Source organism: Callorhinus ursinus, unplaced genomic scaffold, assembly GCF_003265705.2.
Source record: "Callorhinus ursinus isolate GAN/ISIS: 27379988/994484 unplaced genomic scaffold, GSC_fseal_2.0 scaffold13, whole genome shotgun sequence".
Taxonomy (NCBI): Eukaryota; Metazoa; Chordata; class Mammalia; order Carnivora; family Otariidae; genus Callorhinus; species Callorhinus ursinus.
This window is the reverse complement of record NW_027397075.1, coordinates 28,203,023-28,218,034: the sequence shown is the minus strand read 5'-3', so window position 1 is coordinate 28,218,034 and position 15,012 is coordinate 28,203,023. Positions and strand designations below refer to the sequence as shown.

Sequence of the window (15,012 nt, the reverse complement as noted above, 5' to 3'; positions counted from 1 at the left end):
TGGACAATGATATGTTTCACTTTTTGTCTGAATATTTTGTCACTTCCTTGAGTATATGATAAATACCCAAAACAAATTGTAGTGGCTGATATAATAAGTCTCATAAATCTCAACAATGTGAATTCCCCTTCAAAAGAGACTTGCAATTCCCATGCAGTGGAATCAGTTTCCTTAGAAAATATCGGCATTCTACTTTGCCCATTAACTAAATTACAGCTTCTAGAAGAAGGCTCCTAGTCTTTGAATGCATACTGGAGCACTCACTAAGATATAATTAAATGGAGAGGAAAAGGGCCATTCAGAAAAAAATGAGCAACAAGGGAGGATCTCAAGAAGGAACACCCTAATGGGTGACCAAAATGGATCTTTATGTAACTTCACTTTCCCAAACCTTGTATGCAGCATTTTACATTTGAAAAAAAATACTGAGAGCCTTTTGGCAAATAATTGGTTCATGGTGGTAAGTAAACAAATTGCAATGCTGATTATGGACTGAGAAGGAAGTGAACAGACTTGAGTAAATATAAAATAAAGGGTTACGCTTGTGTGAAGAATCTATCCTCGCAAGAAGCTGAACAAGGACTTCTTGTGCTCTAGCACAATAGTCTTTCCTGTCCATTTCTCCCCTCTTCAGTTAAGAGCTTAAACTTTTATTTTGATTACAACGTCAAAATCAGATTCACCAAAAATGCATTTCATAAATGCTTCCTTTAAGTAGCTGTTTATATTTCATGCCTCATATTATGTAGGTTGTGAAATCAAAGCTACAACATGCCTGTTTTATTCTAGACTAAACGTAAGATAAAATACTTTGAAATTAAAATAAAAACATTGATTAAATTATCCCAAAATTATCTCATTAGTAATCCTCGCTCAGTATAATTAGAGAATCTTTCCCCATGTACAAATTTATTCACTATTTGTTTCAAGAAGCTCATAATTCACCTTTTAAGTAGTATAGCAAACTTAATTAAAACCATTCATTCAATTATTTTAAATTTATCTTGTATGTAACTTCATATTCGTATTCATGAATATGGAATTCTCAATAATTTACTTTGGTCAGCTATACAGACATTTAAAAACTATTGTTTGTTCAAATAAAACTGGATATGAAACCCTGATCATTTAAAAATAAATTTGATATTGTTCAAAAATCAGTCACACTGCTATATTTGGTATGTGTTAAATTGAAGTCTTTTAAGTGATTCTTAGATATTTATATTGTTTGGTTCTTATTATGATGCACAATGTGTTCTAACTGTGGCTTCTCCACTGAAGTGGCCCTAAAAGAAATCTAGAGGTGAAGCCCATCACAGCCAAGGTACCAGCATGTACCCTACTGTTAACTGAGCTGTGAGCCCCTCAGGGTCTTACCGACTTCTTATATTTGTGTCCAGGAAACTCCCACAGAGCCTGGAAACATGGTCATGATGATGATGATGGTTTCTGAACTGAGGGACTGAGGAGTGGATTAGAAAGTAGAGCCTACACGTTATTTTCCCCTTTCTCTGAAATTTTGCTGGTGATTGTGAACAACTATCTAATCTTACTACCAGTTTTTACCACTTTCAGAGTAGATACGTCACCACCTCTAATCTTTCTCACATGTGTTAGGAGAACGCAAGAACACTTACATACATCTTATCAGCGGTGAAACACAAAGGAAAGAGGCTGTATCAATTGCAAAGTGGCTGAGAAAGAAAATAGTCAATATACTAAAATGTATTGCGACACGCTGCCATAGCATTGGTTAGGAGCCAGACATTTTAACATATGTTTTTAGTCCTCATTACCCATCAAAAAGGATAATATTATTTCTAGAGAAAAGATTATATTGTTACAAATGAGAAAGGTGAGGCTAAAAGGGAGGCTAAAGAAACTGCCAAATTCACACAGTCAGCAAGTGATACAACCATGAAATTTCAATTTTGGACTCTCCCACAATCTAGTGAGAAAAATTATCATTAATTATATATTCTCACAAATATTTATTAAAAATTATGATGAATATTATATGTATTTATGAATACTATTAGAGATATATTAATATCATACAGACAAATATATATCAGGGAATGGGTAACCTGGCACTTAGGCTGATGTCTGAAGGGTGAGCATGCATTTCTCCAGAGAAAGAGAGGAAGAACTTCAAAAGTTATCTCTCACCCTACAAAGAATACCACATTTTGTCCTTTTGAGAACTTCTAAAGGCAATGGAAAGAATGCCACTTTCCACTATAGGAATTTCCTATGATGTTTTGACAGCTGGAACAATGGAAGCATCATGTCCAGGAACATCATTTTCTAACTTCATGAGGCCAAGAATCAGGAAGCATTGAATAAGGGCCATCATGCTTGATTCAAGATAGCTCAAGTCAAAAACTTACTATGCCAGGTCCAGTCAATAGACAAGGTTTGACCTGAGAGGGCAACTCTCCTTATCACACCTGTTTGTTCTTTGCTTCCAAATCTATTTAGTAACTTTCCAGAGACAATTCTTCCTGTTTATTAGCAGAGACTCTTCCTTATAAACTCTTTCTTTCTTTTTGATTTAGACTGAAATAATATTATTACTATCAGGAAATTGTTCAAGCCTTTAACATTTCTCAACTCCTTATTATTCAGATTCTAATATTCAGATCCTTTTCATCATCAGAGTGAAAGTTCAGCCTATGGCCAATATTGATTATCAGTGTCAAACTATCTTTGAGGGGAAAAAAAGATACAATGGAATCCCATGTTAAGATTTTCACTAGCACAACGGTCACAACTCAGATGCCTATAGCAGTCAGGAGGCTAATTCAATGAAAAAATATGTCCTTTAGGGACTGGGGACCACAGAGTCACTGTCCTATCTAAAGGAGGTAGCCAGGATTCATGACAGGCATATTCTATGCAGGAATTTTATCCAGTGTCACAAGAACAACATTTTAGTTGTTACTGTTGTTGTTGTTGTTGTTGTTATTGTTGAAGACAGCAACTCAGATTCTTAGATAGTATCTCCATAATGTTAATGTTGGCATTTAATTTGTTGTAATGCCATGCAATCTTAAACACCTGGGAGCTAAGACTTGATAATCTTGATTTTAGCCCACAGGGTCTTAAACCTTAGGAATTCAATACACTCTCAGTGAGCACCTTCTCCATGCTAGGCACTGTGCAAAGTACCAGAGATATTAACGCAGATATAATCCAGCACCTGCCTTTGAGTTGTTCACATTCTGGTGACAGTAATGTGCGTGATGCAAATAGTTATTATCTAGTTGGAGAAAATGAAATAAATCATACAGTGCCATATGTATTTAATTATGAATTATGATGGGTGCTGTAAAAGAAAAATACGTAGCATAATTAGAGATCAGGAAAGGAGTAAGCTTACATTTAAGGTGACATCTAAAGGATGAGCAAACATTTATCCAAAGGAAGACAAAGAGGAAGAATACTCTAAGCAGAGGAAGTGGTATCTGTAGGATGGAATTTGGCTTGTTGGGGAACTAAAAGGTGGCCCAAGAGAGTGATATATAGTAAACAAGAGGAAAAGTCACACACAATGAGAGTGTAGGGAGAAGTAGGGTGGTTCATATTAAGAATTTTGTGAAAGAAGAAGCTATCGTTAGGATTTTAAGCAGGAATATGGCAAAGTAAGACCTGGAGTTTCAAGGGATTATTCTGTATACAAGTTGGGAAATGGATTGGGAGGGTACTCTGGTACCAGAATCCCAGTGACCAGTTAATAGGCTAATTCTGGAGTCTAGTTTTATCCTAGGGTGATGGCATTAGAGACACAGAGACGAGTGCAAACTTGGGATATATATTTTTGGGGGTAGTAGGTCGCTGTTGGAGTACAAAATGTGCACAGCTTAGCGGTATGGAGGGAGATGATACTGGATAGGTAGACTGGAAAAACTCATGAATGACTTCAGCCGCCATAATAACAAACTTGGACTTCATCCTATGGGTAAGGCAATGCTCTTGAAAGTTTTGCAGAATGAGTTAACCCTGTTGGATGTGTGTTGAGCAAATAGTAACCTGATTCACTCTCCAGTCAAGACTTTATGGTCCCACTGTAACTAGTCTTTTCCATATACCATCAGTGTAATCACCATCAATAAATTGTCAGCTTCCTAGAGCATTAAAATCCATCTTTGTTTCCTATCTGTAAGGCTGATATCATGACTATCATATTATTTCAAGTTTGGTTGTATTCTTTCCCATACATATAAAGATGATGCTCTGTCCTATGGAGATATGTCAGTTAATCTAGATATCTCTACCAACTCTTCTATCTCATGGCATCCATGCTCAGAACCTCATGTGGTATTGTAATGCATGTTGCTGCCATGCCTGAATGCCTCATTGATGATGGATGCATGTGTCTTATTTCACACTCTTATCTGGAGAGCCCAAACATATGCTGATGCTGTGCAAGCTCACATGACTGTGAGTGGAATTGATTTTCCCGATGATGTGCAATTAGACAACAGTAGCTAACACTGTTGCAATATAAAATATTCTACATAGAAATTTAGCATCTCAGACTTTGACTTCTGGAAATGAGGGATCAGATTTACCCTTTTGCTTAACAACTAGACAGACAGACAGACAAAATATATGAAACAGCAGTTTTCAGACACTGAACAACAGACAATACAAGAGAATTCTCCATGGGAGAAAAATAACAAGTGAGGTGGGTCCTATGTGTACCCAAGCTCACGGCATGGAGAGGGTTTCAAGGGCATAGCATAATGAGGGCGAACCCAAGCAGAGCTCAATAGTCCTTTGAGTTACGAAAACAGAGTTTAGACCTTTGGTAGGCCAAAGTGGCTGGATTTGCAGGACAGAATCCTGAAGAGGATGATACAGACACAGAGAATGAGTTCTTGAGAATCTACGCAGAAGTCTTGTCAAGTCTTCAACTAAGTGCTGATCTGTACATGCATGTGAGGAAAATATTAAAAGTAAGGAAAATACCACCAGAAAGTAACAGGCAGAATAGTCCCTGGACCACACACATAAAAACAGTTTATGTTCCCATCATCAAACATGGAAAGACCTCCTAACAAATGGGCACTGAGTAGAGATAGAATCAACAGAAGGCACAGGAGTTGGATAAAAATAGTCTAGACTGCAGACTACTCAGAAGGTGACAAAGCCTTAAAAACAAGACTTGAAAGTGTCAGATCAATTCCACGTCTCTTAACTGTTTGCCAACATAAAATACTATTTACAAGAATGGAACAAAATCCAGCAAGCAACATGTAAAACTCACAATGCTAATAAAAATTAATAAGCATTAAAAGAAGCAGGAGAAGTACTACCCATAACCAAGAAAAAACTTAATCAATAGAAACAGGTCCAGAAATAAAAGAAATGATAGAACTGGCAGGCAAAGACATTAAGATGGCTGTTATAAATATTCTCCATATGCTCCAGAGCATGATGAGGAGAGAGATAGAAGACATAAAAATGCATAAATGGAAACTCTATAGCTGAATATAATAGCTGAAGTGGGAAGTACACCACCAGATGAGATTAAGAGCCTTGTAGAAGAAAATATTAGAGAATATTATATATAGCAATAGAAACTATCCAAATGAATCACGAAGATAAAAAAGACTGAACAAAATTAACAAAGCCTCAGTAATCTATAGGACAATATCAAGTGATATCACATATGTGTAATTAGAATCCTAGAATGGGGAGGAACAGAAGAAATATTTGAAGAAATCGAGGCTGAAAAATTTCCAAATGTGATGACAGCCATAAAGCAACAAAGGCTTGACAAAACCAAAAAGAAAAATGAAGAAAACCATACCAAGGCACATAATAATCAGTTACTAAAGACCTGTGATGAAGAGAAAATGCGGTCAGAACAACAAAAACAAAAAGACACAGAAACAAAAATAAGAATGACAGCAGACGTCAGTAGAAACAATGCAAGCCAAAAGACAGTTAGGGATATCTTTAAAGTACTGGTGTGGAGTGGGGGAGGGCAATTTGTCCACTTAGTATTCTATGCCAAGCAAAAATATCTATTTAAAATGAAGAAAAAATAGACTGTCTTAAGCATAGAAATAAGAAATAATTTCTCACTAGCAGGCCAGAAAAACATGTTAAAGGAAGTCTTTTAGTCAGAAAAAAAATGATATTAAGGGCGCCTGGGTGGCTCAGTTGGTTAAGCGACTGCCTTTGGCTCAGGTCATGATCCTGGAGTCCCAGGATCGAGTCCCGCATTGGGCTCCCTGCTCGGCAGGGAGTCTGCTTCTCCCTCTGACCCTATCCCCTTTCATGGGCTCTCTCTCTCTCTCAATTTCTCTCTCAAATAAATAAATAAAATCTTTTAAAAAATGATATTAAAAGGATATTTGGATCCACAAGGAATAAAAAGCTTCAGAAATGGGTAATATAGAGAAAATTTGTCCTCATTTTTAATCTGTTGAAAAAATAATCATCTCAATTTAAATAAATAATATTTAACGCAATTAAATACAATTTATTACAGGGTATAGTATATATGCAGAAGTAAAGTGTATGCATACTAAACAATAGCACAAAGGCTAGGAGGGAGGAAATGGGAATATACTATTGCAAGTGTCTTATAAGCAAAATGGTATAATATTATTTGAAGGTAGACTCTTAAAGTCCTATCTTGTAAACTGAAGGGCACCACTAATAAAACAAAGCAAGGTTAATAAAATAATAGTGGAGATAAAAAGAAATATTCAATTAATCTAAAAGAAAGCAAGAAAAAGAATAAAGAATAAAGACCAGATGGATAAACAGAAAATAAGAGCAAGATGGTAGATTTAAACTCAACCATATCAATAATTATATTATAAGCAAATGGGAAGAACAGTACAACCGAGAGACAGATTCTAAGACTGGATAAAAAGAAATACCTTACTATATGCTGAATTTGAGAAATCCACTTTAAAGACAAAAACAGGAAAAAGTAAAAGATGGAAAAAGATATACCATACTAACTAACACTAACAAACACAAGAGGGTATATAATGTATTATTCCACTTACATGACCTTAGAGGCAAGAGGAATATAGTGACAGAAAGCACGTCAGTAGCTGCTGGGCCAAGAAGGTAGGGGAATGTACTGACTGGAAATGGCACAAGGCAACTTCTCAGAGTGATAAAACTGTTCTGTAGCTACACAACTGTACACATCTGTCAAAATTCAGCAAACATTATACTTAAAATTGGTGGATTTTATTGTATGCAATTTCAGTAAAGATGACGAAAGGAAGAGAGGGAGGGAAGCAGAGAAAGAGAGAGGAAGGAAAAAAGGAAGGGAGGAAGAAAGAGAAGAAAAGGAACAGGAAAGGAGAATGGGCGGAAAGAAATGAATCATTTGTTTTCATAAAGCACAATCACTTCAGTAAGAATTGTTTGTATGAACCCTTCACCCCATCGTGTAAAACATTTGATCCCTTTTTTCTGATCCTGATTGTCTGCCTGTGTCTCCACTCTGATGGTCTCCCCTTCCATGTCAAGTTTATCAAGCTGTTGTACCAAACAAAGGTAAATGTATCCCAAGAGAAATTCCTGCACCAGCTGATGATAGTGAAACTCACCTAATTAAATGAGGCATGGCTCACACATTTGGCTGTCCATAACAGGGACCTCCCCTTCCTGACCTCACTTGCTGCATCTCTAACCACATCTTCTTTTTGTTGTTGAAATTCCACCCAAGACTCTGCACTTCTTTTAATCAACAGCATCTCAGTTCCCTCTCTTCAATGAGAAAGACCAACTTGTACATCCTCCTCTCCCACCAGTCAGGCCCGGAGTACATATGGAGGGGTTAATGGTGGGTCTTCGGATACACAAAGGGCAGGAGTAAGACATCTAAACTTCAGATGGTAGACACATTTCATAATCACAACAGCAACCAGATGGCATAGAGGAGCTGGACCCCAAGGCTCTTGGGACAGTTGGGATGTTCAGAAGGAGGAGGTATGATAAAGCAATAAAATAGGGCTGAGAGTGGCAGAGGTGGGGAAGAAGATATGAAATACAGAAGAAAAACAAAACAACGTAGAAACAGCTCTCAGTGTACCCACATCCCATGCTAATAGGCAGTTAAATGGACGATATCTTGTCAAGCACTACAGAGAAAATAGAAACAAAACCCATTCTCTTATCCTGAGATGATTTACTGATCAAAGGTGATCCAGCTCTCTGATTATATTTAAATAACAATCCTTTAGGTAGCCTGGAAAATTAACTTTCTAAACCTTCATGAATATATTAGTATCTCCCTTATTCACTTCAGATCACCATAGACCAAAGCCCTTATAATTGCATAGACACAGAAGTGGGTATATGGGAATCTTTCCAGATAACGAAGGTTCACTTAGAAAGGCGTACACAGCTCTGTAGAGATCTTGTGTTCCCCCAGATCTGAAGATGATGAAAAAGTTGTCCTCAGTGACTGTCCAGATGTTTTCATGACTCTTCTTCTCCAGGTGCTTCTTACTCTGACCATACATTCCCTGTAGAGAAGATGGATGATGCCGTAGCTCCAGGCCAGGAATATACCTATGAGTGGAAGATCAGTGAGGACAGCGGGCCCACACACAATGACCCTCCATGCCTTACACACATCTATTACTCCTATGAAAATTTGATACAGGACTTCAACTCTGGGCTAATTGGACCTCTGCTTATTTGTAAGAAAGGTAAGAAAAAAAAAGAAAAAAAAAGAGCAACAACTAAGATTGAAATGGTAAGATGTACTATAATGGAGTGAGGCTTGGGAGAATCTTGGAAGCTTTTTGTAAATCAAACAAAGGGAGAAGCACAGAAACCAGATCCTTCCTTGACACTGGTATTGGAGGGTTAGAATCTTCCTGTTTCTTTGAATCCTTCCTTTGTCTCAGTCCTGGGAGACTCTCCCAAGTAAATCCCTGTCTGGGAGTATGTTCTGATACCAGGCCCATATGATCTATAACATTTACCTCAAGGCCAAGTCTTTTTGAAAGTATACAGCAGCCTATACATTGCTGAGCGTACTTGGAAAGAACTTTGACTAACATGATTGAGGTTTAGGTTGGTAATATGGTATACAAACATTCAAAACTCCAGCTTTCTTTCTTATAAACAAGCTGGACACTTTAGGTGGCCGATTTTAAACATTCAATTGATTTTATTAAAAAAATGTCATTGGCTGGGCTTAGGAGCAAGCATGAATTTTCATTTTACCCCCAAATAATTCAACTCATCTTTCATTAAAACAATAAAGAATCACAATAAACTACACTGTGGGAAATAATATGATAGATTCAGCCTCTGTCTATACATACACACATACAGTCATAACTCACTTATTCAGTACACAAATACACATTTTCATTGCCTGGTATAAAAGATACTGTGATGGCACTGAAAAATTTTCAAATTTATAAAAAGCTCTTATTTCATTTTACTTTGATTTACTGTCAGCTGCCTTTCTCAGCTGTGAGAATGGATTACTCTTGACCTCAACAAGTTCTCAAATGCCTAATTACATGTACAAGCAAGATGGCTGTAAGAAACTTGGAGTGTACTTTGTCAACTGAGCTAAAGTACCTCTTTATTGGCCTGTTGACACTAGAGGAAATGAGTATTTTCACTAAAGCCTTGACAGTCACCAGATGTTTTTTCTTTGTGCCTGATCAAGTTTAGCTTTAATCCTCATTCCTCTAGGCTATGAGGTGTCAGAGAAAATACTTACTGTGGCACCAGGATTTTAATAAGCCCCCGATCATTATTACCGGATAAAGATGCTATTTTTTTTAAGATTTTAATTATTTATTTGACAGAGAGAGACACAGCAAGAGAGGGAACACAAGCAGGGGGAGTGGGAGAGGGAGAAGCTGGCTTCCTGTGGAGCAGGGAGCCCGACAGGGGGCTCGATCCCAGGAGCCTAGGATCATGCCCTGAGCCAAAGGCAGACGCTTAACGACTGAGCCACCCAGGCACCCCAAAGATGTTACTTTTTAAAGATTTATTTATTGGGGCGCCTGGGTGGCTCAATCAGTTAAGCATCTGCCTCCGGCTCAGGGCGTGATCCCAGGGTCCTGGAATCGAGCCCCACATCAGACTCCCTGCTCAGCGGGGAGCCTGCTTCTCCCTCTCCCACTCCCCCTGCCTGTGTTCTCTCTCTGTGTCTGTCAAATAAATAAATAAAATCTTTAAAATAAATAAATAAAGATGTATAAATAAATAAATAAAGATTTATTTATTATTTCAGAGAGCGAGAGTGTGCAAGTTGGGGGAGGGGCAGAGGGAGAGAGAGAATCTCAAGCAGACTCCATGCTGAGTGTGGAGCCCGATGCGGGGCTCGATTGCAGGACCCTGAGATCACGACCTGAGCTGAAGTCAAGAGTCAGCTGCTTAACTGACTGAGTCACCCAGGGACCCCAAGATGCTATTTTTTAAAATAAGAACTTCTTAAGGTTATCATTATAATTGACTGCTTGCCTTAATTTTTTTTTTTTTTTTTTTGCTATTTAGGAATACCTAGTGAGAATCTTCTGTCTGGGATGATATTAAAAAGTACGTCTTTTCTTTCATAGGCACTCTTACTGAGGATGGGATTCAGAAGATGTTTGACAAACAACATGTGCTGATGTTTGCTGTGTTTGATGAAAGCAAGAGCGGGAGCCAGTCATCATCTTTAATGTACACAGTCAATGGCTATGTGAATGGGACAATGCCAGGTGACTCATGGGCTGCACGCTATCCACCACAGCAGAATCATCAGTGCCTTTGGTCCCATTGCTTTCCTCAAAGCCATATGGAAGTTGACCAAACTCATGCTATTTTTCAACTCCTAATCAAAAAGATAATGTTATCCACCTCAGTGGTTGTCAAGATTCCATCATCTGTTTTTTGGGGTTTTTTTTATATTAATACTATTTTATTTAACCCAATATATCCAAAATGTTATCATTTTAACACGGGATCGATATAAACAATTATTAGTGAGATAGTTTACATTCTTTCTCTTTATAGTAAATCTCTGAAATTCAGCACATCTTTTACCCTGATAGCACACCTCATTCCATGTTCAATAAGTGACAACCATCTTGGACATGCAGCTCTAGACTTTGAACTAACGGTGTCATAAAGGGTTAAAACCACCCCCCAGGGGGGTGACTTAGGTATTTCAAGGGTCAGATACATAGATGGTACATGTGAACAAATGCTGCCATACTTGGACTCTTGATTCATGAGAAGCCTTGAGAAGAGATCCAAGAAAGCATTTCTAGAACATTCTTCAGAAGAGTGTAATGTTATCATTTGCCAAATTCGTGGCTGTTCACTTGTCAAAATATTTTTTTGAGAAAAGATGCATATATGGAGAATTTTTTTCTTTCTTTTTTTAAATTTTTATTTGAATTCAATTAACATATAATGTATTATTGATTTCAGAGGTAGGGGTCAGTGATTCATCAGTCTTCTATAGAGAAAGAATGTGCAGCTTAATATATTGGATGTAGGGATCCAAGCAGGTTTCACCTTGCCCTTGTGCCTCCAGGAAGATCTCCAAGATACTAGCTCACTTCCTTCAGTGGGTTCTGTGGTCCCTGCTGCATGGTGACCATGCCTTCTTCCACAGAGGAAGCCCTACGAAATACAAATTCAAGGTCAATCCCTAGCAGGAAGGATCAACAGAAAGAATTCAAGGAAGACACTTACAGTGAAGATGAATAGATTAGGAGAAATACCCCACATACAAAAACACTATGAGCATTCCAAAAGGTGATGGATTAGTAATATCCAATGGCATGTAGGATGTTCTCTCTTTCCATTTGCATGGAGACTATTGTGGAAAAGCAAAATAATAGCAACTATTAAGAGAAAAAAAAACAATAAATCCGACTCCCATCCAGACTTCTTCCATCTCTGATAGAAATGACTTAGCACCAAAGATCCTGAGGAAAAAGAATGGAAAAATGAAAACATTATTTTATTAAATAATTCCATACATCAAAACACTAAGCTTCTCAGAGGTCATTCTCTGTATCTAAAAATCACAAGTGGCTTTACTTACTAAAAACAAAACTTGTCAAAAGTTGAGATCTGGACATCATTTTTAAATTGTATTCTATTTCATTTGGCTCTATCTTCCCACCTGGGTTATTACAGATGTACTCGGATGACTCTGGTTTTGATTCAGAGTTCCAAAACTTAGTCAATTGACCTCTGTCTTAGGAGATCTGAGTTCAAGCCTTGTTCATATCTCCAGCTTAGTGTGGTCCTTGGAAGTTTATTGTCTCAATGTGCCTATTTACAAAAATGGATTAACCATTTATCCTGGTGCAGAGGGTGTTTAGGAATTTTTTTACATATAAAATAGCCTTGCCACTGCTATAATCCTTAAAAGGGAGCGGTTAAAGAGACATTGTATCTGTGTTCTGGCAAGTGAATCATTTCTGTAAATTTATAGAAGGCAAACAAAAGCAATTCATATGCAAAACGTTAATAACTTGGTCAGTGCATAGAGTCCATGAATTTAAAGTCAAAAAAGAGTACCTGGGGCTTAAGAGAGGCAGGATAGGGGGCTGTCATCAATAGAAACAGAAAAGTTAATGCTGTACAATTGTCTTATGGAGCAGGGTAAATTAAATAAACATGATAAATGCTAATACAGATATATTAAATGCTTAATTCAGCATAAGCATTTCTTTGGGGTAAATACTTTCATCAAAACCTCCTACCTTCTAGGTTCTTGTTCACAGGTTCTAGCTTCTTGTTCTCACCGATGATCTAGGAATCCCTGCCAGGTTACAAGGGTCTCCTAAAAAATACAAGCCTCTCAACCTCTCTGTGGGTAAGGGACTTGTTCTCAGCCCCATAATTGTAGTATCTAGTGATTATAGATCTGAAATTTAAAACCCAAACCAAGGATGGAAACCAGGGTTTGAATCTCCCGCAGGGCAAATTAGCATTTTCCCAGTTACTGTGAGCACAGAGGAGGAAAACTCAGCTTTTATTCTGTTTTCATTACTTCATCCATGAAAGGCTCCTAGTGGCCTAGCATAATGAACACTTGCCCGTTGCATTTAAGGAGAGCCTATATCCCACAGAGTAATTCATTGCCTCATCATTTAAACAATCAACAAGGGGTTAAAGAAGCAATAAAAAATTCTTAAAGCATCTTCACATCTTTCCATTAGGCAGAGCTTTGACATCTATCCAGCTGAGAGGATTAGACCCCTGAACTCAGCCTTATTAGAGACTCTGGTGACTCCTTCCAGCTGAGCCCAAAATGATTCCAGAGTGACCAACTGCCCAGGCTTTCATATGGCTTTCCCAGTTTTAACACTGAAAGTCCTGCCTCCTGAGAAACTCCTCAGTCCCTGGTAGACCAGGATGGTTGGTGACCTACTTGGTTCCCTCCTTGGCCTAACCCCTTAGCAATCCTTGTGTTTCTGAACTAACTTTCCTCATCTTTGGGCTCTATTCTTACCTCTAGAGCACCACTCATTGCAATGAGTTGTGACTACTTGTTTGCCGATCACTCAGACATCTGCTTTGCTAGGGCAGGAACCACAGTTGGAGTGTCTCTACACCAGAAACAATGCTTGATGCACAGCAGGTGCTCAGTACATATCTGGTGAGTGAATTTTTTATTACAGAGTGCTGACTGCCTGTTTCACTTCCTATCTCTCTCTCTCAGATATCACAGTTTGTGCCCATGACCACATTAGCTGGCATCTGATCGGAATGAGCTCTGGGCCAGAATTGTTCTCCATTCATTTCAATGGCCAGGTCTTGGAGCAGAATCATCATAAGATCTCAGCTATCACCCTTGTCAGTGCTACATCTACTACTGCAAACATGACTATGAGCCCACAGGGAAAGTGGATCATATCTTCTCTCATCCCAAAACATTTTCAAGGTAAGAAATTCTTCCAATAGTTTTGCTTATGAATACAGGATCTTTTCTTCCCAAGCACTAATTCCCTCATTCTCCTTTACACTTTCAAGCCACACATGCTCCAGACATATATGCCTTAGTCCTGAGAACAGAATTTCGTTTTTCTGCCCTTAGACTTATAACACATTAGTTGGGATAGAGGAAGTGGAGAAATTGACAAAGTTGTTTTTTTTTTTAAATGAAGCAAAAGCTGGAAAAAGGTCTACTTCCTCAAAAGGAGAAATAAGGAAGGAAGTAAATGCATATATAGAGATATTCTTCTTTGGGCTACTTAGTATTCAGCCAAAGAAAAAAAACCTAAGTGCTAGAACAAATTAAACATCTGCAAATTTATGGAAGCACTAAGTTATAGAAAGCGCAAAAGATTTAACATGAAAAGATTATCTTTTATAACAAGATGAACACAAAGCCTGGCACAAAGAGGAACCCAGTGAATGAAGCTGAATAGAAAAAGCATAGTATTTAGCTAAGGAGTGAACTTTATTTTTTTTAAGATTTTATTTATTCATTTGCGAGAGAGACAGAGAGAGAACAAGCAGGGGGAGAGGCAGAGGGAGAGGGAGAAGCAGACTCCTTGCTGAGCAAGGAGCCCGATGCGGGACTTGATCCCAGGACCCTGGGATCATGACCTGAGCCGAAGGCAGAGGCTTAACCATCTGAGCCACCCAGGCACCCGAACTTTAAAGAATATCGATAAGTTTTGGTAGGAAAAAAAAGTCAACCCCGGTTGTTATGTGGTATCATATAAACAAAATAACTAATTGTTCTATTATACATTGTTGCTGTAAAACTGTTGGGAATACCCCTGAAACAAATAATACATTATATGTTAATAATAAATAAATAAATAAATAAATAAATAAAAATAAAAATAAAATAAAACTGTTGGAAAGAGCGTCTGTGTAAATAGAGACCAAAATGGAAGTAAATGATATCACTATAGGAAATTATTTTCTTAGAAAACAATGTATATAAAAGCCAGACACATAAGAAAGAGACATTTTGAATAGACCATTTTGTTTCCTGTTCACACTGAGCAACCAAAATTATATTTGAAATCATGAAAT

The 15,012-nt window shown here is 37.8% G+C and overlaps 1 protein-coding gene across 1 annotated transcript in view; it reads left to right on the top strand.

Annotated features, from left to right (window-relative positions):
- The window catches only part of F5 (coagulation factor V), a 70,741-nt gene that overhangs the window by 14,087 nt on the left and 41,642 nt on the right, over nucleotides 1-15,012 (top strand). The window contains 3 exon segments of the mRNA XM_025877791.2: nucleotides 8,484-8,696; nucleotides 10,575-10,718; nucleotides 13,685-13,906. Of these exon segments, the coding sequence (XP_025733576.1) occupies nucleotides 8,484-8,696; nucleotides 10,575-10,718; nucleotides 13,685-13,906 (579 nt within the window).